At 43.1% G+C, this 27,714-nt stretch overlaps 1 protein-coding gene across 4 annotated transcripts in view; it reads left to right on the top strand.

Annotated features, from left to right (window-relative positions):
• UBE2V2 (ubiquitin conjugating enzyme E2 V2) overlaps positions 1-27,714 on the top strand; it is a 47,573-nt gene that overhangs the window by 1,442 nt on the left and 18,417 nt on the right. For 3 of the 4 annotated variants that reach the window (XM_039524664.1, XM_039524662.1, XM_039524665.1), the window contains exon 2: positions 13,236-13,390. In XM_039524664.1, coding sequence (XP_039380598.1) covers positions 13,337-13,390 — 54 coding nt within the window. In that variant the 5' untranslated portion in view covers positions 13,236-13,336. The remainder of the gene's footprint in view (positions 1-13,235; positions 13,391-27,714) is intronic. The other variant, XM_039524663.1, reaches the window with a different exon arrangement.

Raw genomic sequence — 27,714 nt, forward strand, 5'->3', positions numbered from 1 at the left:
GTATTTTGTTACTCTTTTTAGAAATGCCTTCTGGTGTTGGAGTTAAAATAAAATAAGATTTTTTTTTTTTAAAGTACTCTTGGGCTAGAGTGAGTTCCCAAATTTTTCCCACTCCTGCCTGTCTCTGAGTTCTAGGTCATCTGGTTTCCTCCAGTAAATAGGAAGTAAAGTTGATTTTGCTTGTGAGTGAATCTTTTTGCTGCTTGCAACTTTTTGCATTCAAAACCGTTGTTTCATTCCGGCTGTAACTAAAAATTCATGTTGTTGAATCAGAAAACTGTCCTACTTCTGCTCTGTAGTCACTCAGTTCTGTAAGGTAGAAATAATAAGCTGCTAAAACTCACTGCGTTTTCTATCCCAATGCTCTTTGCATATTAACAAATAATTTATTTTGCAAAGCTCGTATGTGTGTATGTATACATTTACAGGCATTACTTTCCTTATTGAAATGCAGCTACTTGTATAGGAAAACATAGTTGGTGCTTAACTATACGTATGTATCTTTTCATCTCCAGAGATCCTAAAGTGCTTTATTCCATACTTCCCTAGCACCACTGAAAATCAGCCATCTTTTCAGTAGAGGGGGAAACCAGGCAGAGTCAGAGAACTGCACAACAGGAAGGGAAGGTGGTTTTTAAGGTCTCAGCCAAACACACATGCCCCTTTCCCAGGAAACTGCACGGTACTCTCTTGGGACAAAACTCACTGCAGGCATAAGCAGATGTGACTCCAGTGAGGTCAATGGGATTCTGCCTACTTTACGTCATGGCTGAATTTCATCCTTATTTCAGAAAGAGGAAGGGCAGAGCTGAAACTGCCAGAATGTGTAGTTTTTGTTTGGATGAATTCTAGGGGGTGTAATCCTGGCCCCATTGAAGTAAATGGCAAAACTCCTGTTGAATTCAATTTGGCCAGGATTCACCCTGAAGCATTCCTTTCCTGAGACTTAAACCACTAGTCAGCTATCTGAGGACATAAGAAAACTACAGAGCGTTTTATAACAAGAAGAAATGTTGTTTGAAAATAACTGTCCCTGAGTATGCCTTAAAGAAAATACATACTTCAACATGGCCAGTTATATTATTGTTTGATAGCATCCTCACCGTAACCAATTATCTACCTTTCAAAACACCCTCATCTGTTTATTTAATGTGCAGATGTTATATCTGTTAAGCAGCTCCTCAATCTGGCCTTCAATATTGCAATTCTTTCTGTTTGTAATTAGACCCATTCAGAAGCCTACATCAGTTTGTGGGCAACATTAAAGGTTTTTGGAAACTTGGGTCAAGATGTTTCTTTAGGAAAAGGATGGTTATTGTTAAAGTACACTTAAAATGTTGTGGTTAGATGGGACTCATTGCATTCAGTTCCTTGAAATACATTGTAAATTTTTTTTGGAAGGCATAAAATTACCAGCTGCAGGAAAAAACATTATCAAAGAATAATATTTAAAGCCTTTTATAAAATTGAAGCATGAGAGGGAGGAAACAATGTGATTTTTATAACCAATTAAAATACACAATATATAACTCTTAATACATCCAAAATTCTGGCAATGCAAAAGAAGTCTAAATACATAATCTACATTCTGTTTTCTGTTATGTTTGCATAATAATGGTTATTAAATATTATTTTTCAGATACATGTTTTCTGCAACTCTGGATGCACTTGTATCTAAGAGCCATGATCAAATAACTAAACTGTATCATAAGAAGTGTGAGTTATCAGGTTTTAAGCTGTGCATTTATCTTTAATTTTTTCATATTCTATTTCTAATTGCTTGAATATATAACCTTAACCATTGTTTTGCCTTTAAAAACTTTAAAACACCAATAAATTAAAGGAAATGAGATAAAGTTATCAGGTCTTTAGTAGCTACCAAATGGTAAAAGTCAACTGGTAACCATTAGTTTCAACTTTGGAGACTTTTATAACTGGTAGCTTTTGACCAAAGGTTAGTTACTTTAGATTTGAAGGTTTACCTCTATTTAATTACAGACTTTTTTTAACAGAGGTAAAGTTGAAAGTGTGTTTTGGAGGAGTCCAGCTAACATATCAAACCAATATTACCTTTCTTTATCAATTTCATCTTAAAAGAAAATAAAAATAAAATAAACAGAATGTCTCAAAAAGAACTGTTAAGGCATTCAACCTGTTCCACACTGCCACATAATCCTGTTGTACATAATCCTGTTGCATTTGCCCTGCCCAAATTGCAGTGTCCACGCAAAATTCTTTGCCCCAAAAATTTGAAAAAATAGGAAAATATTTAAAAAAAATCAAGATTATACATGTTCAGTTCCCACTCAATAAATCAGTGTGCAGTCATAGCCTAATCTGTTTTTACCTCTTGCATATCTTTAAAAAATATTTAGGGAACATAGTTAACTAGGTTGGAGGTGTAAACTGGGTGGAGTGAGAATGAGTGTGTGAAACATTGTACAGCAATAGAGCACCTTGCTGATGGTATTTCTACATTGTGGAGACTGTAGCACCATAGCTGTGTTGGCATAGCCTCATAGTGTAGATATGGCCTACACGGACAGTTTTTCTGTCAATGTAGGTTTTCATAGCTCTGTCTACTCTGGAGATTATGCCAGCATAACTAAGTGGGGTGTGGTTTTTCACACCCCTGACTGATGCAGCTGTGCTGATGAAACTTTCAAGTATAGACCTAGCCTCTGACACATCTTAGACTCTTCAGAGCAGGTCTCCCCTCCTCTACACTTCAGTAAGTCTGTAGGAGGAGAAGTGGTGTTACACTAAACTGAAAACTTTACATGCTTAAATCTCTAAAATGTTAAACTTCAAACACAAACATAAATAAGTCTGCATTTTCTCTGTCCCTCTATATGTGTATTCCTCTGTGCTCTATGCCTGTATTCTCTATGCCTGCCTCCTTCCTCCCTTGGTGCTCCTCATTCCATGACCAGGTAGCAATCTCTTCCTGAAGTCCATGCCCCTTCCAGGGCATTGCCCCCCTTTTGGATCCCTAGACTCCAAATTTATTACTGTCTACCAAGAATCCATTCCTAGAGTCAGTAGCAGATAAATTTGTGTTTAACAACATTTTACAATCATTTTAAACTTTGCTCCGCATGCTCAGCTATATAAAAATAGCCTTGGCTGTAGCTGCAGGCAACAAAAGTGGGGGAAAACAAAGTTGGAACTGGTACCATCTTTTGCCTGGTTGAGTAAAACTCAGCAAGCAACAAATAGTGATATGCTTCAGCCAGGGTGAAAACAAATAATCTATAGTTTACAAAAGGCTCTTGTAAGCTATATATAGTCCTTGGGTTCTTCCCTATCTTGTGGCATAGATGGACAAGAATTTTTTTATTTTTCCCCAAGGCCCTTCCCTTAACAATCTGGTGACTCCTTTTTATAACCTTGCCTTAGCTGCTAGTTAACTCCTTTCCCTACCTGTCTCAGTGTGGTATATCACAACTGCCTTTACCTCCCCCTGACCTCCTGTCATAGGTTTATTCCCCACTTTGAACTTTAGCGTTCACAAGATGGGGACCTGCATGGACTCCTCTAAACTAAAATTCTAGTTTAGATTTGGTTCTCGCTGCCACCAGTTAAGTTTAAAGTGGATAACACACTGCCTGTCCCCCAAGCTTCCCCTGGGGAACCCAGATTCAAACCCCTTGAATCTCACCAGAGAGAGAGAGAGAAACAGCCAGTTCCCCTCCCCCCCTTCCCTCTCTCCAGCCTGCTCCGGAGAGATTACACACCAAGTCAAATCCTTGACTCAACACAAAGAGGGACTCACCTCCCCCTCCCCTTCCCTAGTTCTGGAGAGAGATACCTTGATTCAAACAAAGAGGGATTCACTTTTTCCCCCTCCCCTTCCCCTGAAAATCCAAACAAGGGAAGAAATCAATCAAGTTTTAAAAAGAAAAGATTTTATTAAAGAAAGGGGGAAAAAAAAAAGTACACTCTCTCTGTATTACCAGGATGCAAAAATACAGGGTTTAACTTATAAAAACTGGAGAGACTTCCCCCTCCCTCCTCCTCAGAATAATCAGTAACAGCAACAGAAATAAAGAATTTCCTTCAGCAAACACACAATTGCAAATATAGAAAGCAACTCAAAAGACTAATCTGCCTTTTTAACTAATACTCACTATACTGGATAGTAGAAAATACTCCAGGAGAACTTGGAGACATGTCTGGCCTCTCTTAGATCCAAAGAAAGCACACAGAGCAAACAAGGAACACAGACAAAGCCTTCCCTCCACAGAGATTTGAAATTATCCTGTCCCTTGATTGGTCCTCTGGTCAGGTGTTCCTCAGGTTACTGAGCTTGTTAACCCTTTACAGGTAAAAGAGACTTTAATCCTTAACTATCTGTTTATGACACCTCCACACATGCACACTCCTCAGTCCCCACCATAAAAAAAAAAAACAAAACAAAAAAAACCCACCACCCAACTAAAACACACTTCTTAGCTAGGCCAACAGATCAAATTCAGGGGGTTCTATGAGAAGCCATTTTGGAGATATGAACAAAAAATGCTTTAAAAGAATCAATTAACTTCAGGCACATGTTCAGAGGATGTTACTTTAAAGCTAATTTTCTGACTTTCCAGAAAAACTCTAACCTGGGATAAGATGTGCCATGTGAAATTTCAGGAAGGTTTATCTTTTTTGGGAGGTGAGGATGCTCCATGATATAACCTTAAGCACTGAGGGGGAGATTTTCGCAGTAAGTGCCCAGCTCCCATTTGATTTCAATGGAAGTTGGGTTATTTAAGTTCCCTTTGTGACTTTGGAAATCTCCATGTGTAAAAACATCCTTACAGCAACAGAAGTGCCTCCCATCCAGCTATACAGCCCCATGGTTGTTTTGTTCACCTCCCTGAAAAATGTTCTAAAATTTGTGTTGTATTTCAAACTGACTCAAGGTATTTAAGCTGCATAAGCAAATTATACTGATATAAACAGTTTACATTTATTTAAATTATTGGGTTGCTTGAAGGTCTTAGGCATGTTTAGATGTCAAGAGGACAATATGTGGAAGCAGCAGTGAGGCTAATCCTGGGGCAAGAGCATACCATTGAAGAAGCAACATTCAGAACAGTCTTGGTTCATGTCCTGTTTCAGAATGCTTTTGCTAATTTTAAAAATTGTAACTAAAATTACTTCCATTTCTGATTCCGCCCCCAAAAAATTTTGTCTTGTCTTTTAGATCTTACAGAGATTTAATTCAAGCTGTATTTTGAAGAAAATCTGTGCATTAATACTAACATTACGAATATAAAGCGGTCAAGCTATTTTTGAAGAGTGCACCCTTTTTTTTTTGGTAACCTTTTGAATAACTCTTCAAAAAGAGCCTAAAAAATGAGGAATTAAACATACTAATAAAATAAACTAGGCATTCAGATAAATTTGCAAGGCCATATATCCTAAGCCCTATATCCCTTTTTAACATAAACAGTTGGGTTAGAAATATATTAACTGCAGCCAAGAAAAAAAGTTGCAGAAATAATGGGGAAGAAATTACTGCTCATGCTCAGTATGTAGCTTTCAAATGCTCACAATTTAAGTAAACCAAAACCACTTTTTTCTGGTACAAGCAAAAGCAATGTCCTTGATGGAGGACTATGTCAATGCTATGATTAAAGTTTCAAACTTCTTTCATGCTAGTTAGAATTTTTTAAAAGGAAAGTATTTATTTTTATCCCTTGCTGAAGTCGAATGCTTGAAGTGGTTGTGCAAACATTAAATCATTACACCTTTGATCAAAGACCACACATCAGGCCAAAATGTGACTTTCAGAAAGCAACGAGTACATGAAAATAGGATACAATGGCAATTGTGTTGTAGCCTGGACTATATAGTGGGTGGTACATAGTTCCTGCTATAGTATTTTTAGGCTACACCTACAGATATGCAGATATATAAATGTTAGATTAATGTTGTGACCTGTGATTATTTTACAAACATAGATTAGGGTTCCATCTGTATGGAAATATCATAGTAAATACTGAGTCATGTCAAGGAGAGTCCCATATGCAACATTGAGGCTTATTCTTGCTGTTACAGTGAGTCCTAATTTATTTTGGCAACTATACTAGTTTGCCAAACGAAGACCCTGCAACATTATCTGCATGAGTGGGCTCCCATTGTGTGTGTCACCATGAGGGGAACTGTCATGGATACAATTTCAAGATCAGGAATTTTGATTTTTGCTTCCGCCATCTAGTGACATCCTTTTCCCATAGGAAAAAAAGAACAGGAGTAGTTGTGGCATCTTAGAGACTAACAAATTTATTTGAGCATAAGCTTTCGTGGGCTACAGCCCACTTCATCAGATGCATAGAATGGAACATATAGTAAGAAATATATACATACAGAGAACATGAAAAGGTGGCCATACCAACTTTAAGAGGCTAATTAATTAAGATGAGGTATTGTCAGCAGGAGGGAAAAAAAACTTGTAGTGATAATCAAGATCGCCCATTTTAGATAGCTGATAAGGTGTGAGGATACTTAACATGAGGAAATAGATTCAATATGTGTAATGACCCAGCCAATCTCAGTCTCTATTCAAACCCAAGTTAATGGTATCTAGTTTGCATATTAATTCAAGCTCAGCGGTTTCTTGTTGGAGTCTGTTTTTGAAGCTTTTCTGTTGCAAAATTGCCACCTTTAAGTCTGTTACTGCGTGACCAGAGAGGTCGAAGTGTTCCCCTACTGGTTTTTGAATGTTATGATTCCTGATGAAACCATGAAATCTCCTTCCTTCACCTTATCTTAAAAGGATATTAAGATTTAAAACTATAAGTTGAAAATAAACACATTTCTTATATGACTATTACCACCTTGGATTATTAAAAATTAATTATTTTAAACTAGTTTACTTGTCACTATACTCCTTGTTTACTTTTTTCATTCTCTCTAGTTGGACAGTGAAAAGTTGATTGTCACTTACAATTTTGTATAGTTGGTTTCAGTTTTAGGGGTGCAGTGCTGGAGTTAAAATAACTGGTTTTGTTGGACTCTAAAACGATACAATGAAAAGATTAGGCTTTATAACATTAAAAAAAGTTACCAATTTAATTTGATGGTGTCTTTTAAATGATTGGGACAGAGTGAGCTCTGAGCTAAGCCTTTGTTCACAGCTGCCTGTATCACAGTCTGCTGTACAAAATCTAATTTCTAATAAAATTGGCAATTTGCCAAATCCCAAATGTGCCATTTCATATACCAGTAATGCAAATACACCTTTACCGTGATATACTGTGACCCGATATAACACAAATTCGGATATAACGCGGTAAAGCAGCGCTTGGGGGGGGGGGGGTGCGCACTCCGGTGGATCAAAGCAACTTTGATATAACGTGGATTCACCTATAACACGGTAAGACTTTTTGGTTCCCGAGGACTCCATTATATCGGGGTGGAGGTGTAGTAAAAAGTACGGAAATAAGCAGTGAAACTATTCAACATCCCATCGGTGCTACATTCATTAGCTCCTCATCTCAAACTCAGTTACCTCCTTTCCACAATTTTCAGCTCACCTATCTCCACTGTCCTCCTGAGCAACCCTGAGGTGTTGAATGATGAGCTATTAAAAGACTTACCTGCTTATTTCCTTGTGGGTTTTTAGTTTGCATTGCTAGAACATACAGTATATCAACTTAACTCAAAAGCTGCGTCAACACTCAGAAGTTAAGTCAACCCAGCTATGTCACTCAGGGATGTGAAAAATCCACAACCTGAATGATGTACCGTATATACTCATTCATAAGCTGAATTTTTGTAGTAAAAAAGGGAAGCACCAGAGAAGGGGGTCAGCTTATGAACGGGTATAGAGAGGGAGATGGGGGACAGAACCCCTCCCCCCAACAGAGGAAGCAAGGAGAGGCAGCAGAGCCAGAAGGGAAGAGGCAGGGCCAGAGTCTGTCCGCTTCTGACCACGCTGCTCTCCCCTCAGCCTCCAAAGCATCTGCAGCTCCTGGGCTGGCAGGCTGCAGCCATGCTGCTTGACCCCACCCCTCAGAGCAGGCTGTGGCTGCCCAGCTTAGCCCGCTGGAGCAGGCTGCAGCCATGTGGCCCGGCCCAGCCCGTGGGAACATGCTGCGGCCGTGCTGCCTGGTCTGGCCTGCTGGAGCAGGCTGCAGCCACGCTGCCTGGACTGCTGGAGTAGCTCCAGCCAGGCCAGAGACATCCTCCCCTGGCCCTCCCCAGATAAGGTGGGAAGGGATGGGATGGGGAGAGTGTAGGGTTCCTGGGCTATGGGTGGGGTCATGTGGGGGGTGGTCACAGGGATTACTCCTCTCCCCCCACAAAAACTTCCTCACCAATTGCTGTCCCAGCCCGTCAGGGTAAGCAGCTGATGCGCCGGGGACACTTTACTTTAGGTTTACCTCCGTGCCCGCAGACGCTTGAGGTAAACAAGCCATCTCAGCCAAATTTGCTGACCCTTGAATTATAGGGTCGGCTTATGTACGGGTCATAAATTTTTTTCCATTTTTACTTATCCATCTGGGGGGGTGTGGGGATCGGCTTATAAACAAACCGGCTTATGATCCAGTATATATATGGTAGTTAAGCTGACCTAACCCCTGGTGTAGATGGCACTAGGTCTATGGAAGAATTCTTCTGTGGACCTAACTACTGCCTCTTGGGGAGGTGGATTAATTACATGGATGGGAGGAAACCATCCTATTGGTGTCGTGAGTGTCTACACTGAGGCCCTAAAGCTGCACAACTGTAGCCTTGCAGCACTGCCACTGTAGCATGTAAAGTATAGACAAACTCTAAATTAACAAAGGCCTTACCTGTATTACAAAGCTTGCACTTGTGTAATGATAGCCATTTAAAATGTAAGATAGTTTAATAGTGTTTAAATGCATCTAAATCAGTTTAGCTGCCTGTATGTTATGAGTTTGCATCAGTGTTGCTAGATTTATTTTAGTTCCTTCAGTGAACATTTACTAATAGAGATAAGGTGAAAGTCTTGTGTGTGAGAATTTCCCATTTTGCCTTTTTTAACTACATCAGAGTAGATATGCTGGTGCAGACCCCTAATATGATATTGCTGTGGGTTAAGCATCAGTCTTATGCCAGTTCTATGCTCGTTCTCTGAGCGTTTGCATGGGTTCAAAAAATGCAGTATACATAGAACCTAAATACAATTATCCACTTTATGTTCATGTGGATAGCTGTAAGCATTGATCTGTATTAGCTGCCTTGCGGTGCTCCAGTATGTCCCATTCCTCTTCATATCTGTACTCATATCCACTCCACAACTTGTTCCTCCTGACCTCCATGTACCCACAATCACTATCATGCTTCTGTATATGCATGCCGTATTCAGCTTTTAAGCATTATATATAGGATCATTGTAACATACTATCACTTTTTATAAATTAATTGTGTTGGGGAGAAGATGATGTGGTTGGGAGTTGGGTTTCAGGGGCTGGAGCATGGGGCAGTAAGTGAGGTTTGGGTCTGGGAGTGGAGAAGAAGGGCAGAGTAGAAGCGTGTTCTCATAAGCTTCCTCTGATTCATCAGAATAGAATTCTGCCAGACCACAGGAGGTTTGTTGGAGGGCATATCTGCTTTGAATCACAGGAGGTTCATCAGAACAAAGTTGTTCTCTGGTCCACTTTTCCATTACTGAGGCAAGCTGGAGAGGGAGGAGGAAGTTTATGGTCTGTCCTGCGGAGGTCCATCAGACTGGGATTTCCTACTGGTGAACTGTAGGTTTGTCAGAGAAAGAAGCTGCCTCCAGAGTTGAGCTGAAATTTTTCTAATAGATCTTGAACTCTAGGCCTCAGGTCTCATATTTTCCCTGGTAGTTGTTAAGAGGGAGAAGGGGGGAAGTACTTGCAGCTGAAAGTGTGTCAGTAGTGGAGTTAACAGCTCTGCTCAAGAGGCAACTTTTCCCTCCAGCAAACTTAATTGCTTCTGAATTGTTAGAAGAAAAATCTCAGTGAAGTCTGAAATTCTGCTAAGATATTTCACACTTAAAGTGCTCCTTTATGCTAAAGACAAGTCCAAGGCCTTCTCATCATCCTTATTTACTGATAAATTCAAACACGAAATTGATAAGCAATAGCACCAACACCATCTTCTGGTTTCTTGACTTGTGAAAGTTCAATATATTAAAAGTGCTTCAACTAAGTTATAGTCCCTCATCAAGGTTTGTAGTTCATATTAGTGGATGCTTTTGAAAATCCCATCCAGAGATGCCTAAATGTTTTTGGAAAAAATTGGCCTGTGTTTTTTATTTTAAAATAAAAAAAACCCCTAACTTTATTTATTGAAAGTCTAAATAACTTTTTTATTAACACTGAAAGCAATTTTGTTTGAGGCATAAATCCTTATCACTTCAAAAGAGAAGCTTTTAATAAAAATACAGTGTTAATGCCTGATGCTGCAAAAACTTACGTACATGCTTAATTTAAAGCAGATGAGTAGCCCTATTGAAATCAGTTGGATGTATTCATATGAGTAAAGTTAGTACTTTCTTAAATGTTTGTAGGATCAGGTCTGGGTTTGCAATATTTTGGTTTTTGCCTGTAGAAATTCTGTAAAATTCAAATAAGATACTTGCCAACAGTGACATATAAAAACAGTGTTTGAAATTTAGTTTTATTATTATGTTAATAACATTTACAATAGTATAAACTTTCAAATTTGTTTCATGTCTATAAACTTCTGCTCTGACCTCTTTCTCCTAATAGGCTACTGTATTCAGAATGTGTAACAGTTGTGATTTCTTTCTGATATTGATAATGTCTGTTTCACTTTAGGTGATTGTGACCTAAAACTAGATTTTGAATGCTGGTTTTAAGAAGTGAATAGTTTTTGCATTAACATATTAAGCTACATAACCTGTTTACTGTAAATTAGGGCTTGAAAAATCTACTCACCACTGGTAACTGTGAAGCATTTCCCAGCAAGTGAAGGGCCTAAATTGTTGTTTTTGCAGAATTTGACCCATTTTTAAAAAACTGAATAATTTCAATGTTTCAGGAATTACACCTGCCCCAGAAATATCTGCCAATTTTTGTTTTAAAATAACTTTTTTCCCCTATTTTAAAATGTTCCCCCTCCCCGCCCCCGCCTGTTGCAATGTAAAAGATCAAAACTGGAAACTCTCTAATTTACTCCATGATCCTGCAAACACTTAAGTGTGTGTGTAATTTAATCACATGGAATTAGTTCCACTGAAGTCAATGGGATTTCTTAAATGAGTAAATTTATATGTGTAAATAAGTGTTTGTAGGTTAGGCGCTTTACTGGCTATACAGGAGAACAGTGAAGCTGACTTGGAGATAATGGTGAGTAGTCAGCAGAACATGAGCTCCCAGTGACTGTGTCCAGAAGAGCTAATGCAATTCTTGGATGCATAAACAAGGGAATATTGAGTAGGAATAGAGAGGTTATTTTACCTGTGTACTTTGCATTGGCGTAACTGCTGCTGGAATAATATGTTCAGCACTGATGCCCACAATTCAAGGAGTATGTTGAAAAATTGGAGAGGGTTCAGAGAACAGCCATGATTGAAGGATCAAAAAACCTGCCTTATAGTGACAGACTCAAGGCTTAATCTGTGTATCTTAACAAAGAGAAAGTTCAGAGGTGACTTGGTTCCAGTCTGCAAATACTTACATGGGGAATAAATATTTAATAATGAGCTCTTCAGTCTAGCAGAGAAAGGTATAACATGATTAATGGGTAGAAATTAAAGCTAGACAAATCAAGATTGGAAAGAAGGCTTAAATTTTTTAACATTGAGAGTAATTAATCATTAGAACAATTTACCAAGTGTCATGGTGGATTCTCCATCATTGGCAATTTTAAAATCTATATTGGATATTTTTCTAAAAGATATGCTCTTGGAATTATTTTTGGGAAATTCTGTTATACTGGTAGGTCAGACGAAATGGTCACAAATGGTCCGTTCTGGCCTTGGAATCTACTTACAAGGTGTTGTCAAAAACATAAAATAAACTGAAAAGATAGAGGGCTAGGTATACCAGTGTAAGTCCATTGACTTCAGTAGAGCTATGCAAACTTCTACCAGCTGATGATTTAGCCCAGAGAATTTTGTTTCCTCTAATTCCTTTCACTTACATTTATTTTGTTACTTTTTTGTGTGAAGAAAAGTGAGCTTTTTTTAATGATGTCCCATTTAGCTCTTTCATATATTAAAAGTTTCTAGCCCCTATGGTTCTGAAAACTTAGCAAATTTAAACTGATGTAATTTTGTCTTCATGATTCTGCAAAGATAGTGTTCATGCTTCTCTTACTGCTTATAGCTTGGCCAATGACAAGATGCTGGTCAGCTTCACTGAAACTGTCAGGAATTCTCTGAGCAGTAGTGAAACTGACAAGGGTCATGTCAGGCTCATTCTGATTTTTGGGATACCAATGAGCAAGAGCAGACAGACTGAAGTTGTGACCTCTGGACATCGCTTTTGGCCCACTTCTTTTGTCTTTTATATATTAGTCAGATATCTCATACAATTTTTCAAGCCCTTTTGTAATCAAAGTGCCAGTGATGGGAGTTTGTGCATTTGGTTGCATATAATTAGATCACTATGACAATTGGAATGTTGTTACAGAAAATAAATATATTTGTATTATAATTGTGTTGTAATGGAAATCTATTAGGCGCTGGAGTCACCTAGCACTCCATTTACCATGCTGTCCAATGTGTGTGGTCCCAACACTGCTGCTGTAATCATAGCATAACTTCTCTACTCCACCAGTCCGGAACAATGGGACTTGATACATACCCAATTTAAGTACAAAACTATTGTAAACAGTGCAGAAAATTCCATAATCTGAATTTCATTGTCTTTGTGGCACAGTAGCTGAAAGCAGCAGGGAGAAATCTATTAGCGTATGGCTATTTAGACTTACAAATGTGTCTGCTGGTACCCTTAGACCCAAAGTTACTGTTTTCTTAAACACATTTACTGTGGGCATTTAAGATAGCAGGTTACTTTATTTGATGTATTGCTACTATATAATACTTCATTATTTGAACACAGTAGGATTTGCAACATAATTACTTAATCTCGAACTGGGTGCCTAAAAATATTTTGTATTAAGATACTCCAAATGTGCTTTGTGAGGTTTTTTATGACTGAAATGATATTAAATTGTGATGTTTAAGATGTCATTCAGGCTATAAATTAAATAATCTCTGATTTATGTTTTCTCTTGAATATTGCTATTTACATTACTTCACTTTATTTAAATAGTTAAAGTCCCTCGTAATTTTCGCTTGTTGGAAGAACTTGAAGAAGGTCAAAAAGGAGTAGGCGACGGTACAGTAAGCTGGGGCCTTGAAGATGATGAAGATATGACACTTACAAGGTGGACAGGCATGATTATTGGACCACCAAGGGTCAGTACAGTAGGTTAAAACTTCTATTTTTTTTGTTTGTGGGCAGTACAAAATCCTATATTAAGATTACATTTTAGAGAAGCAATTCACTTAAAAATGTTTAAAATGAAAAATGTGTAGTTGCAACGATAGATTGTGACAGAACAATTGTAAATTAAACTGTCTTCAGTTTATAACTAATCATAGCCTGATGAAGTCACTTGAGTTAAATATGAGAAGCTATGTTCTAGTACACTCAGATATGTGTCAGCAAGCCTATAGTCAGTGTTGGGGAATTATCCACGTCAATTCTGATTTCCTTAAAATTTCTAGAAAGGCTAGAAGGAGTTGCATAGAACATTGCACAGGCCTAAGGTTCACATGGTGTAGGCACATACTTATGTCTTCAGCAAAGCAATAGCTTGTGTTTATCCACATCTCTGCAGTTATTTTTATGTCTATTGAGTAACCTGTGTGAAGGGGTTGTGCTTTGAGGCTATTGTTGCCTGGAATATAGGCACAAATTAAAGCTGCATTTCCATCATTAATATGCAGCTATGCCCTATGATAGCTAACTAATTCTATACAGGAACTGTTGTTGGGGTGTTCAACCACCTTTTTGCTACATGGGAGGTGATGTTTTACTGCAAAACTAAATCTGCAAGGAGCATATGATAAACAATATCATTAAAAATTGACAGACACCTATAGTATGAGAAATTTACAGAATTTAAGAGATAAGATAAGTAGCATTTTCAGCTATATCACATAATTCACTACACAGTGTGTGAACATAGCTTATGTATAAAATCCACCAGTGTCACCTTCAAAGACCAGACAATTAACAGTTACCTCTAATGAGACAAATTAGCATTAACAAAAGTTTAAGTTCCAGCTGAACTCTGAATTTCTTTAGAATATATTTTACAGTGAAACGCCCTGCAGAAGAGCTAGTAATCCTAAATTACTTATTTGTTTTTATGTGAGCATCACCAAAAGTGAATGGACAGATCTTAGAATGGGGTGTTTTTATGCTAAGGAAATCTGCTGACAAGCAGCTTCAATGATAATGGAGTACAAAACATACTTCTACATAAATAGAGACTTGGGCTGATACTCAAAGCGGCATTGTGCTACTAGGTTACTTTTACTGCTAGCATTGAGTGACCGTGCTAGTAGTGCTATAGTTTATTGCGCTGTAAGTCCATCCCTGCCATAAGTCTTATTGGAAGAAGTAAACTAAGGCTCATATTGATAGTTAGGGGGTATAATGATGGCACTTTCCAAGCTCCACCAACAATCCAAATTCAGCCTACTTGGGAAACTGGAATGAGTTGTCACTTTTAGTAGATTGTGCAGAGGTTCAGAATGTCATCACATGTGTTCTGCTAGGCTCCTGAGGTTTGGATATACCAAGTCTGAATTCCTCTAAGCTGCGCAGCTGCGTATTAAGCCCCGTGCCCCTCCCTGCTGCGTCGAGAGGGGGTTGGGGGGAGTCCTCTCTCCCACTGCAGCCTGGGGCAGCCTGCACCCCAAACCTCTCATCCTTGGCCCCACCCCAGAGCCTGCACCCACTCGCACTCAATCCTCTGCCCAGCCCTGAGCCCCCTCTCGCACCCTGAAACCCTCATCCCTGGCCCCACTGCAGAGCCTTCACCCCTAGCCAGAGCCCTCATCTCCTGCACCCAACCCCCTGAGCCCCCTCCCGCACCCTGAACTTCTTGGCCCTGCCCCCACCACATGAATTTTGTTACATCACCTCCATATTGGTGCATGTATCACACATCACCTCCATATTGGTGCACATAACAAAATTCATTCCACACATGGACATAAAAAAATTAGAGGGAACGCTGTACCAAGGGACAAGGGCAAATAATGTATAGGTATAATAGTTACATGCCTTGGACCCTGGTTTCCAGAGTTGTGTGATGTCAGAATCTAAGCTTTTATTTAAAACCCTCCTGCCCCCCCCTTCTCATCGTTGTAGAGAAAAACATTTAAAATGTAACCTGTTAACAGATACAGTCAAGGCTTTGGAGCTGTGCTCCGACTCCACTCCAGGCAAAAACCTCCAGCTCCGTGCTCCAGCTCCAGGCTCCGCTCCAAAGCCCTGGATACAGTAGTATTTGCGTGGATCTGCAGACAGCCTCCAGCAGTGGGAGAAGCAGCAGCCACTAGGAGAGTGCTTCACCCCTGCTCATTACCAGAGCAGTCTAGACACTCGTTACCCTGAGGAAGTGTGCTGGCCTGGTCATGGCAGGGGTTCAAATGCCCCACTCAGCTCTGCAGGATTGGCTTCCATTCGTGGGACTCAGTAGTCCCTGCTCTTACATGCTTTGATCAGTAGTGAAATTGTTTACCATGTAGACCAGGGGCAGGCAAACTTTTTGGCCTGAGGGCTGCATCGGGTTTCGTAAATTGTATGGAGGGCCGGTTAGGGGTGGGGGTCCTGGCCTGTCCTCCACCTCCTATCTGCCCCCTCCCCCAGGACTCCTGCCCCATCCAACCCCCCGTTCCCTGACGGCCCCTCTGGGACCTCCTGCCCCATCCACACACCCCCACTCCCTGTCCCCTGACTGCCTCTGGGACCTCCTGTCCCCTCACTGCCCCCTGGGATCCCTGCCCCCATTCAACCTCTTGTTTCCCCCCGCCCACCCCACCCCCTATCCACACCCCCGCCCCCCACCCTGAATTCCCCTGCTCTCTATCCAACACCCCCTGCTCCCTGCCCTCTTACCGCACTGCCTGGAATGCTGGTGGTGCTACATCTGCGCCGGCCGGCTAGGGTGCCACTGCTGCAACTACACAGCACAGAGCACCGGGTTAGGCTGGGCTCTGCAGCTGCGCTGCCCCAGGAGCTCACAGCCTCGCCGCCTAGAGCATTACACCGGCCACGGAGCGAGTGAGCTGAGACTGCGGGGGAGGGGGGGACAGCAGAGGAGGGGCGAGCCTCCCGGGCCAGGAGCTCGGGGGCTGGGCAGGATGGTCCTGCGGGCCGGACGTGGCCTATGGGACATAGTTTGCCCATCCCTGATGTAGACATTTAAATTATCATCACTGGGCATCTGATTGGGCATTGACACATTCACAGCCACAACTTCCCCTACGCACCATTCACGCATGCCTGAGTAACTTCAGCCCAGGACTCACCAATGTTATTGATGCACTTCAAGATGTTGTAGTCACGCCAAAATAGCCAAATCGTAGGTTTGCCTTCCCCATCGGTGCCTCTGATGAGCTAGTCAAAAGTACGGTGTAAGTAATACGCCTTGAATGCAGCGATGGCTCCTTGGTCCGTGGATTGGATGAGTGATGTGGTGTTAGGTGGCAGAAAGACAACTTTGATGTTTTCACACAGGTCATCCAGGTTGAGCCGGTGCATTATCAATAAGCAATAAAATCTTGAAATCAAGATTTTCCTTGGCACAGTATTCCTTCCATGCAGGGACAGCATAGAGAGTCAGCCATTCTGAAAAAATAGCTCCAGTTATACATGCCTTCTTATTGGATTTCCAAATGACCGGAAGTTGTCCTTTGAAAATCCCTTGAGAGCGTGTGGTATTTCAGATTGGTACACTGTCAGTGGCTTCATCTTCATGTCTCTGGCAGCATTACCACCTAGAAGCAAGATTAGACAGTCTTTAGCTGCTTTAAATCCGGGCGCTGTCATCTCCTCTCAGGAAATGTAAGTCCGCTCAGGCATCCTCTTCCAGTACAGGCCCATTTCATCGACATTGAAGACTTGTTTAGGGGAATAGCCACCTTCCTCAATTATTTTCTTGAGATAGGGAATTTTTTAGCTGCTGCAGTATCAGCACTAGCTGCCTCACTGGACATCTTGATGTTATGCAGTTGGAAGCGCCTCTTGAACCGATCAAACCATCCCCGACTTGCTGTGAAAGTCTCTGTGATCCTTCACTTTGGTCTCTCTTCAAATGGTCATACAAACTTTTTCCCTTAGCTTGTATCACTAGCAAACGTAGAGTATGTTTCGGTGGTTTTGGTCCTCTATCCACAGTGAGAGAAGATGCTCCATGTTTTCCAGCGAACTACTTTTTGATCGACTTATTGTAGTAGCCCTAAGCAGTGTTACACACCGAGCACTAGCCCTGATCTTGTCGGCATTATTCCGAATTGTTCTCACAGTGGTCGGAGTAAGACCTAGAGTGATGCCAGTGTCTACTGCATGCTTTTCTTGCATCAAAATGCTTTAAAATGTCTAGTCTCGTATCCAAACTAATGGTTTTCCTGGATTTCTTGCTGCTAGTGGTACTGCTAGGCACTCCACTCTCGCTTGCTGGATGTTTTTGACTCATGATGCTGGGTGATGCTTCTCCAGATGCGCATGCATGTGCTACTCTTCACTCCCTTCAGCCTGGACCAGCCGGGGTCATGCAGCATCAATCAACTATTGCAAGGGAAAGAATTTGGAAAACCTATGTCATTCTCCATGGTAATCTGCTCCCCTACTGGAAGCCCTGTGGGTTTAGGCTTGGACTAGTTATGGAGATTCTTACTTTCTTGCAGGTTCTTACTTTCACAGGAGCCCTCCTGGAGGACCAAAGGCCTCTCTTCCAGGGTGCCCTGGAAAAATGGCCCTGCTGTAGCTCCCCTAGTAACCATGCGCTCAACACCTGGGCAGCATTGTAGCCAATGTAGTAAGAGGAGGAAAATAATGTTTGCTGCAGGGGCAGAGAGATGCAGCTGGCATTAAAGGGAATGGCAAAGCTCCTGTAGACTTCCTACCTTCATAGGAGTAGGGCAAGGTTCTGTGCATCTCTACGCCGCTTCTCCCCCTTGCTCCAACGAAGCAGGTGCTGGAACTCTATTCCTGTAACTTGCTTTGGGCAGGCTGCTACCCCCTGTGTCCTTACCTCCCTCCAGCGAAGGGGGGGGAGCAGATAAAACATGGTTTATTCTGTAGCAAGACAGGGTCTCTGCTGTGCACTACCCGCAGGTGCTTTGCAGGCATCTGGTGGCCTCGCAAGCGCTTGGTGTAGAGCCCTATTCCCGAGCAGGGCCGTTGGGCCATAAAGCAACAGTGAATTGCTGGGAATGGAGCAGGGGATAGTGTGCATGTGCTGTGTGTTTACAAAGATACTGTACATACAGTACAGTACTATAATTGGGAGGTGCCCCCGCCTTACCTCACACAGCCCACTAGCACTGGAGACAATGAGGCAGGCCAGGGGGCTGAAGGTGCTGTAGGCTAGGAGAAGCACACTGAGCAGCAGCAGCGGTAGCTTTCCCTACTCTGCAAGCACCATGGGTGGGGGCTCAATCCTCGGTCAGCCCGCCCACTCCACCCCTTCCCCCAAACCCCCACCCTTAACCCGCTTCTTCTCCCCCTTTACTCCGCATGCCACATCTTCGTTCCTCCCCCCTCCCTCCCTTGCCCACAGCAATCAGCTGGTTTGCGGCATTCAGGAAGGAGGGGGGAGGAGCGAGGACACAATGCGCAGGCTCCCCCTGCCTCCTGAACGCCATAAGCCATCTGATTGCTGTGGGGGGGAAGGAGAGGGGAACCTGCATGCCGTGCCCTCGCTCCTGCCTTCTGAGCATGCCACAAACCAGCTGATTGCTGTGGGGAGGAGCGAGGGCACGGTGTGCAGGTTACCCTCTCTCTCCCCTGTCTCATGCCCGCGGCAATCAGTTGGCTTGCGCTGTTGAGGGAGGGGGAGCCTGCATGCCAAGTCCTTGCTCTTCTCTCCTGCCTCCTGAATGCTGCAAGCCATCTGATTTGCCGCAGGCAGGAGGTGGGGGGAGCAGGGGGAAGGCGCTGATCCATGGGGTCTGCGGGCGGGAGGCTCTGGGGGAGGTGGGTAGGGGAGCTGATAGGGGGCTGACAGCTGTGGACAAAGCAGGCAGCCAAACAACGTTATAGCGAGCATTGCACAGCTTTAAACGGAGCATGTTCTGTAGTGGAGCAGGGATGTAAGATCGAAACAACGTTAAGCAAGAGGACATTAAGTGGGGAGTTACTGTATTTCCCAATTGTGTGAAACTAATATATAAGCAGTCTTATTTTCCATCAAGTGGAAACTGGGGATCAACGTGGTGCTGTGCCTTCCTGTGCTGTCCAGTGCAGAGGGACACAAATATGCACACTTAGCAGCCGTATGTGACTGTGGAATGTGGAAAGCAGCTACACATAATCATTCTTTACCTGACACTCAAGCTAGCTGCAGCACATTAGCACAAACAACTCCATATGCAATTTCAGGGGGTATAGACACCTGGAGGTAATAGAATCAGAGAAGAGCTACTGTAGGCAATGTGTAGCTTCTCGCAGAAAACAGGAAATTGCTAATGTTGCTCAGAGCATTAAGAGCCTCTCTGTTTTGAAGATGAAGGTATCCGATAGCTGCAGAGTAAGGAAACAATGGCAGCATGGCCACTGAACAAAAGGTTGTTGACCAGTGAACAGGAACATGGAGGGATAATCATTTCACAAGGAAGTCCTGAGATCATTTGGAGCTGGGATTGATATTCCATGCATATCCACTGGTTCTATGCAATTATAAATAAGCTCTGTCTCATCTATACTGCTGCTGATCCCAGTTCCCAGTGGGATGATGGATTGATCTGTTTGTCTTTTTAAACAACTAGTTTTATATTCTGTTCTATGTGCCTTTTTTCACCACAAGAGCAACGGATTAAACCTAAATCTGTAGCAATCACTTGCTTCATTTCTTTAGTCCCTCAGATTTCTGGAGTATCCTTGTTTTCTCTATAAATAATATAAGATTGTCCTAAATTTTAGGAATTGTAGCCACAAGCCAAAACTACTAATCAATTTCTGTGGTGTTTGAATCTGTTTAGAACTCCCTCTTTCAGGGAAGAAAATTGGAAAATGTCATGACTGTACAGCTTCAAGGTTTTCTCATCTTAATGGAAATTTTAGACTGTCTACTTATCAAGACTGCCCTGATTAATGCAGTTGAAAATCTACTCTTGGCACTGAATAATAAAAAAAACGTTCCTGATGACACTCAGATCTTTTAGCAGTCTTTCATGCTGTTAACTTTCAGGTGCTGGTGATAAAGCTGTGATCCCTAAGAAAGGATCTGGATGCCCTTGGATGACTGTACCCATTCCTAGAAGGTCTCAGAGTTCAGGCTCCAGCCCAAGCCCAAATGCCTACATCACAATTAAATAGCCCCTTAGCCTGAGCCCTGTAAGCCCAAGTCAGCTGGCATGGGCCAGACACAGGTTTTTCATTGCAAGGTAGACATACTCTCAAAGATATTTGAGGGAGAGTCTCTCACTGGAGCACACTTCAGCTAAGAAGAAGGAATCACCACCTTCAGAGCCTGCACCAGGGCCATCAAAGGCGTCCCCCAAAAGATCTCTGGTGCAGAACCATCAGTCATTGCTGCTTCCATCCACCCTGGAGGTGTATGCAACTGCAAGGGATCTGCTTAGCCTCCCTGTAGCAGTATCCCTAGAAGTGCAAGAATGTTTACAGTCAGTACCTATGCCTGCCATGCCAACCTCTCTGTGTCAGGAACTCATGGTACCATTACCTCCCATGCTACTGGAAAGGCCGATGCAGTCAAAGGGCAAGGCTCCAATGATATCCCTGGTATCGCAATCCCCTGGCTCAGGTTACCTAGCCCCAGTCCCAACTTGTTCTGCTCACCCCATGATGTCGAACATTGTGACATACCAGGGTGCACTCCAGTCTAATGAGCAGCTGTGTCACCCCTGCCCTGCGACCTTGGGTGCCTTACAGTGCCTTGTAAGTAGCACCCACCTGGGCTGCTCAGAAACAGCCTTCCAGCATGTAAGCCACACCCTCAGTGTCCGTGTGTAACTGCAGCCTGCCAGCCAACTTGGGTTACACTGTGGCTCTCACCAGCCTGGGTTATACTGTAGGGTGACCCCAACACACCCTCTGTCTTAGATTTGTCCGCAGAAATGTATGTCCTGTACTGACCAGCCCTATCCTGGACAGCACAAGTTATATTAAGTCTGTTATTCCTTAAGAGAATAATATGCACACAGCTTGTCACTATGCCAAATGGAATTGCCCAGACACCTCAATTTAAACGCATTGGATTAAATAAAACAAGTTTATTAACTGAGACAGATTTTAGGTGTCTAAGTAATGAGGCTTAAAAGTCAGAAATGGTTGCAAGAAAAATTAAGATAAAACATTATTGGTGCCTAATTTAACAAACTATGTTAAATTCAAAGCAGTTTTCTCACCATATGCTTTCAGCAGTCTTGCTGACCAAACTTCTTAGGTCATAGACTCATAGTAGTGTAGGACTGGAAGGGACCTCAATACATCATCTAGTGCAGTCCTCTGCACTCAACGCAGCACTAAGTAATAACTAGACAAAGGGTGGCCAACCTGAGCCTAAAAAGGCGTCAGAATTTACCAATGTACATTGCCAAAAAGCCACAGTAATAGGTCATCAGCTCCCCACCCCTACTCCCAGCACACCTGCCTGATCAGTGCCTCCCCCTCCCTCCCCACACCTGCTGATCAGCTGTTTCGTGGTGCACAGGAGGCTCTGGGGAGGAGTGAAGGCATGGCAGGCTCGGGGGAGGGGGCAGGGGCGGGGCTTGTGGCAGAGCCAGGGGCTGAGCATTGAGCACCCCCTGGCACATTGGAAAGTTGGTGCCTGTAGCTCCAGCCCCAGAGTCAGAGCCTATACAAGGAGCCACATATTAACTGCTGATGAGCTGCATGTGGCTCCAGAGTCACAGGTTGGCCACCCCGATCTAGACCATTCCTGACAGGTGTCAGGACCTCTCCCTCCCCTTCACCCCCGAGTCCAATGAACTCCTTTTGTTGCTTCAGGTGCAGTGAATGCAATGGGCAGGGAGACATAGGAGTGCCCTGGGTTGTTTGTCCCTCCTTTTTATAGTTTGTCCCTTGCTTGCAAAACATTTCCAGCTGAGCATCAGGAGACAGAGTGTCTATGTGGAAGGATGTTTACTGCTGGCTTTTTCTCACCTGTTTTGGAGCTTTATTTGTTTCCCTTCCTGCTTGATGACTCTGTTTACTGCTTAAATGCAAATGAAGCAGAGCGCACATGCCTTTGTTTAGGACAGACCTGTTTACCAATTTCAGTTTGGGCAGGGCTGTGGGGTTTGGAACGTGTGTTAATAACATCATACAGGGATATGTTATAATTTCACATACAATATTGCCATGCATGTTACCAGGACAATAACAAGAAGCAAATTATGAATCTTCAAATGATACCTCCCAATGCTTTGCATGCTTTGTACAAAGCTTATTACAGTAGTGTGTAGGGTGTGAATACATGGCTGGCACAGATGTTTCAGATTCTTCCTCTTTGAACTCAGAAGTGCATTCATCTGTGTCCCATACAAGATAGCAGGCACATCCTCCAGCAGAGACTTGGGAACCAAGGGTCATGCTACAGTCACAGCACTAGCCTCTGCATTCTAAGGGGCAATTGCCTAGTTTAAGTTGGGTCTGAAGCCAATATCAGCGGTCGTTCTGGACACTATGGGGTGTCCCTTCTCCTGTTAGGCCCTCTTTGCAACCATCTTGTTCTCTGGCATTAAGATTGCTATGGGGGCATCATTCTCTGGTATTCAGTACCGAGATCTGCAGCCAGAAGTCTCTCCAACAGCTTCCCCATCACAAGTCATGGAGCAGCTACCACCTTGGAATCATGTGCTGTCCTCTTCATCATCACCAGGTGAGGCTGTTGTGGCAGCAAGTGATTCACCACTGCCAGAGGGCCACAGGGCTCATCAAGATCTATTGAGAAGGGTGGTCTCTGTTCTTGACATTCAGGCAGAGGTGGTGTATCCATGAGTTGGTGAACAATCAGGTATCGGTAGCCTCTGCCAGGGTGGCTCTGCTGATTAACAAAGCCATTATGGAGCTGGGTCAAGGGGCTGTGGCAGACACCATCTTCTTTTATCTCCCATAGCAAAGTGAGCTGAAAGGAGATACTACATCCCCTCTAAGGGATCTAGAATATTTGTACCCTCCTCCAGCTTCTTTGATGGTGGTGGCTGCTAACAAATGGGAAAGATAGAGGACACCAAGCATCAATGCTGAAAGGCAAAGAGGGTAGACTTTTTTGGATGCAAACTTTATTCTGTAGGGAGTCTGCAGTTTAGGATTATGAAGTAATAAGCACTCCTGAGCCACTATGACTTTACCTTCTGGGAGAACTTTGTAAAATTTAAAAGCAAGCTACCAGAGGACTGTAGGCAGAAGTTTGCAGTAATGGTGGATGAGGGCAAGCTGGTTGCCATAACTGCTCTCTAGGACAGTTACAGTCATCTGGGCTTCCCCAAGAAGTCCAGCAGACCATCTAGGACTTCCCTTTTGAAGGTCCCTCTGTGTTTTTGGATAAGATGGACAGTAGGCTCCATAGCCTAAAAGATTCCGGGCAACATCACACTCTCTTGGAATCTGTACTCCAGCAACAAAGAGGAAGCAGTTCCATCCTCAACATCCATATAGACACCAGGACTTTCCTCCCTGGTTTCAAAATCCTCTGAGGAGGAAGGGAAGGAGTTATAGGGGACGACATTCTCTGCCCTCCTCTTTAGCATCAGCGGGCTCATCCCATCCAGCTGCCTCGTCCAAACAGACATTTTGATGTGTTACTCAAGGGCAATATATCAGTTACTGTAGTTCCATCTGTTTCCCACCTTGTGTTTACAAATTGTTAATTCCACTTCCTATGTGGGCCCAAGCACTTAACATTGGATTGGTGGGTTTTAAGCACAGTGGAACTAGGATATGCCCTCTCGTTCATTTCTACCACTCTTTCCCCTCCCCCTTCCCCATCCCTCTTCAGGGACAACTCTCACAGAATTGTCCTTCAGCAGGAGGTCCAATCACTACTTCAGGTAAAAGCCATAGAGGAAGTCCCATTGTGCCTTAGGGAGAAAAGCATCTATTCCCACTACTTTCTGATCCCCAAAGCAAGGGGAGGTCTCAGGCCTATTGTAGATCTAAGAGAGTTGAACAAAATAAAATTCTGCATGGTTACCCTAGTCTTGATTATTCCCTCCCTGGAACAGGGAGACTGCTATGCTGCCCTTGACTTCAAGGACACTTACTTCAATGTTGCAGTATGACACAGCCATTGGATGTTTCTCAGATTTGTGGTAAATAGGGCCTATTATAAGGTAATAATTGGAGATATACCAATCTCCTAGAACTGGAAGGGACCTTGAAAGGTCATCGATTCCAGCCCCCTGCCTTCACTAGCAGGACCAATTTTTGCCCCAGATCCCTAAGTGGCCTCCTCAAGGATTGAACTCACAACCCTGGGTTTAGCAGGCCAATGCTCAAACCACTGAGATCCCCCCCCCCCCCCGTTCAGTGCTCTCATTTGATCTCTGTCTTTCCTTGGATGTTCATAAAATGTATGGCAATGGCAGCAGCAAATATATGAAAATCAGGAGTCCACATGTTCCCTTATGTGGACAACTGGTTGATCAGAGGTCAGTACAAGGCTCAAGTGTTATCTAGTATATCTACAGTCCTGCCCACATTCGATGCACTGGGGCTCCTAGTAAATTGGGACAAATCAATTCTAAAACTTGTACAGAGGAAAGAGTTTATTGGAGTTCTTAGACTCCACAAAGGCCATGTCCTTGCTGCCATAATCCTGGTTCGAAGCACTATGGGGCTTGGTGCTGCAGCTGAAAGCTATCACCACGGCATGCAGCTGCCTCAACCTTGTGAGTTACATGGCAGTGTATACATATGTGGTTCAACATGCCAAGCTGCAGGCATGGCAAGCGTTGGTATATGCCCCAAGTGGTCGTCATTTGGACAATGTGGTTTGAGTGCCAAAGTCAGTTTTGTCATTTTTTGGATTGGTGGATGGACTTCTGAAAGTCTGAGGGTGGGGGCCTTTATCCCATGGCTACCACTTAAACCTCACTTTAATCACAGACACAATCAGCCCTGGGTTTGGGGACCCATATGGGGTCCCTGCAGCGTCAAGGTCTCTGGTTGCCTCAGGATCTAATGGCTCATATAAATGTCTGGGAGTTGAGAGCTGTACAACTAGCCTGTTAAGCTTTCCTCCTACATACAGCAGGGAAGAACTTGTTAATTCTAACAGACAGCTCTGCGACAATGTCTTGCATAAACAGAGCTGCGTAAACTATACTCTTCCCTATGCCAGGAGGCAGATTGTCTCTGGGATTCTTGCATAACCAATTCAATTAATCTCAGGGCTGATTACCTTCGAGGGAAGCAGAACATGTTGGCAGATCGACTGAGCAGGACCTTCTCTGATCACCACGAGCAGTTTTAATGCCCAGACATAATCAGATCCATCTTCCAGTTCTGGAGGATTCCCCAGGTGGACCTGTTTGCAACAGAGTCCAACAGAAAATGCCATCATTTTTGTTCCTGGGAAATTGTCAGCCCAGGCTCATTGACAGATGCTTTTCTGCTACCCTGGAAGGACCTCCTCCTGTATGACTTCCCTCCGATTCTCTTGCTGCCCAGGGTCTTGTTCAAAGTCAAACAAGACCATGCTCATCTCACCCTTATAGCACTGGCTTATCAACACTGTTATTTGACCCTGCTGACCTTGTCAGTCAACCCTCCACTGTCCTGCTGGATCCAGACTTGCTTTCTCAGGATCACCGTTACATGCTCCATCCCAACCTGCGAGACTTCCACCAGATTGTGTGAATGGTTAGTGGTTAATGCCTTTGGAGAGATCCTGATCTAAGGATGTCCTGGTAGTGCTTCTGTATTGTGGAAATCCCTCAAATAGGGGTACTTACATGCATAAATAGAAGCGCTTTTCCATTTGGTCCCAGAAGAAAGGCATACCCCAGCATATACCTCTGAGCCTCGTACTTAACTATCTTCTATACCTAAAACATCAAAGTTTGCCATCTGGCAGCTATCTAAGCCTTCCAGAGCTCGGTGGATAGTAGATTCCTTTTCTCGAAACCCATCACTACCAGTTTCCTAAAGGGCTTGATCAGATTGTACCCACATGTGCAAGATCCTATACCTCCATGGGATTTGAACTTCGTCCTAGCAAAGTTAATGGGACCACCTTTTGAACCCCTTGCAACTTGCTCTTTGCTCCAGCTATCCATAGAGGTAGCATTTTTAGTTGCCATTTCCTCAGCAGAAGGATGGGCAAGTTGAGAGCCCTAGTGTCAGAGCCTCCTGTCATAAGGATAAATTTTATCTGCCCTCACCCAAAATTTCTCGAAAAGGTAGTCTCTAATTTTCATGTGAACTAGGAAATCAGTTTGTCAGCGTTCTTCCCGAAACCTTGTGTGCATAGAGGTGAGAGGAGACTTCATTGGATGTGAGAAGGGCTTTAGCTTTCTACCTTGAGTGTACTAAGTCCTATAGATCTTCCACACAGTTGTTTGTTGCAGTTATGGACAGGGCTAAGGGCCAACCAGTTTCCACTCAGAGAATCTCATCTTTGATCTCCTTGTGCATTTGTTTATGCTACCAGCTGGCTAATATAGCCCCCCCCACCCCATTTAGAGTATTGGTGCATTCTGCTGGAGCACAGGCAACTTCAGTGGCTTTCTTGGCACAAGTGCTGATCATAGTCATTTGTAAAGCACTGTCCTGGTCATCAGTCCATACTTCTTTCTTCTCAGTATGCCATTTCCTTTCAGTCCAGGGCCAATGCTAATTTCAGGCGAGTTGTCCCATAATCACTGTTCAGGTAGATTCTGAGCCCACCTCCATGTTTGTCTGCTTGTGAGTCACCTACAGTGGAATGGACATGTATAAGCACCCAAATTTAAAAAATGTTACCTATCTTTCTGTAGCTGATGTTCTTGGAGATGAGTTGCACATGACGACGACAGGTTGTGGAATGGACCTCCTCCTCAGAGTCTACCTGGTACACAGGAACTGAGGAGGGTCGGGGGTGGCTCCTCTTATGAGCATGCAGTGACGTGGTAACAGAGGGTGCTTGAGCTGCCCCAATGGGTACGGCTGAGGGGAAAAGTTCTCAGACAACTGCAAGGTGCGAACATGTGGAATGGACATATGCAGGACATGTTGAAGAACAACAGTAGGTAACTAGTTTTTACAGAAAGCAGCTGCTTCCATGATTGCTCCTGTGTAGAGGAGAAAGGGAGAGTTGGTTGCCAGAGTGAGGCGCAACTGAATGTCATAGCATATAAATCCTTTCATAATCTAGCCCTGAGTACTTGATCATGTCCTCTTTGGCAGTTGGATTGGTTTTCTTTTTTCTATGTTCAGGCAGAGCTTTCTTGCTCATAAGCCATAAATTGTGGAATTTGTTCATGGAGTTGTTCTGCCATAGTTACTTCTTAACTGCTTCTACAGGATTTGTTGTAAGTTCCATTTATTTTGGTCTTTGTTCTTG

Source organism: Mauremys reevesii, linkage group 2 (genome assembly GCF_016161935.1).
Source record: "Mauremys reevesii isolate NIE-2019 linkage group 2, ASM1616193v1, whole genome shotgun sequence".
Classification (NCBI taxonomy): Eukaryota; Metazoa; Chordata; order Testudines; family Geoemydidae; genus Mauremys; species Mauremys reevesii.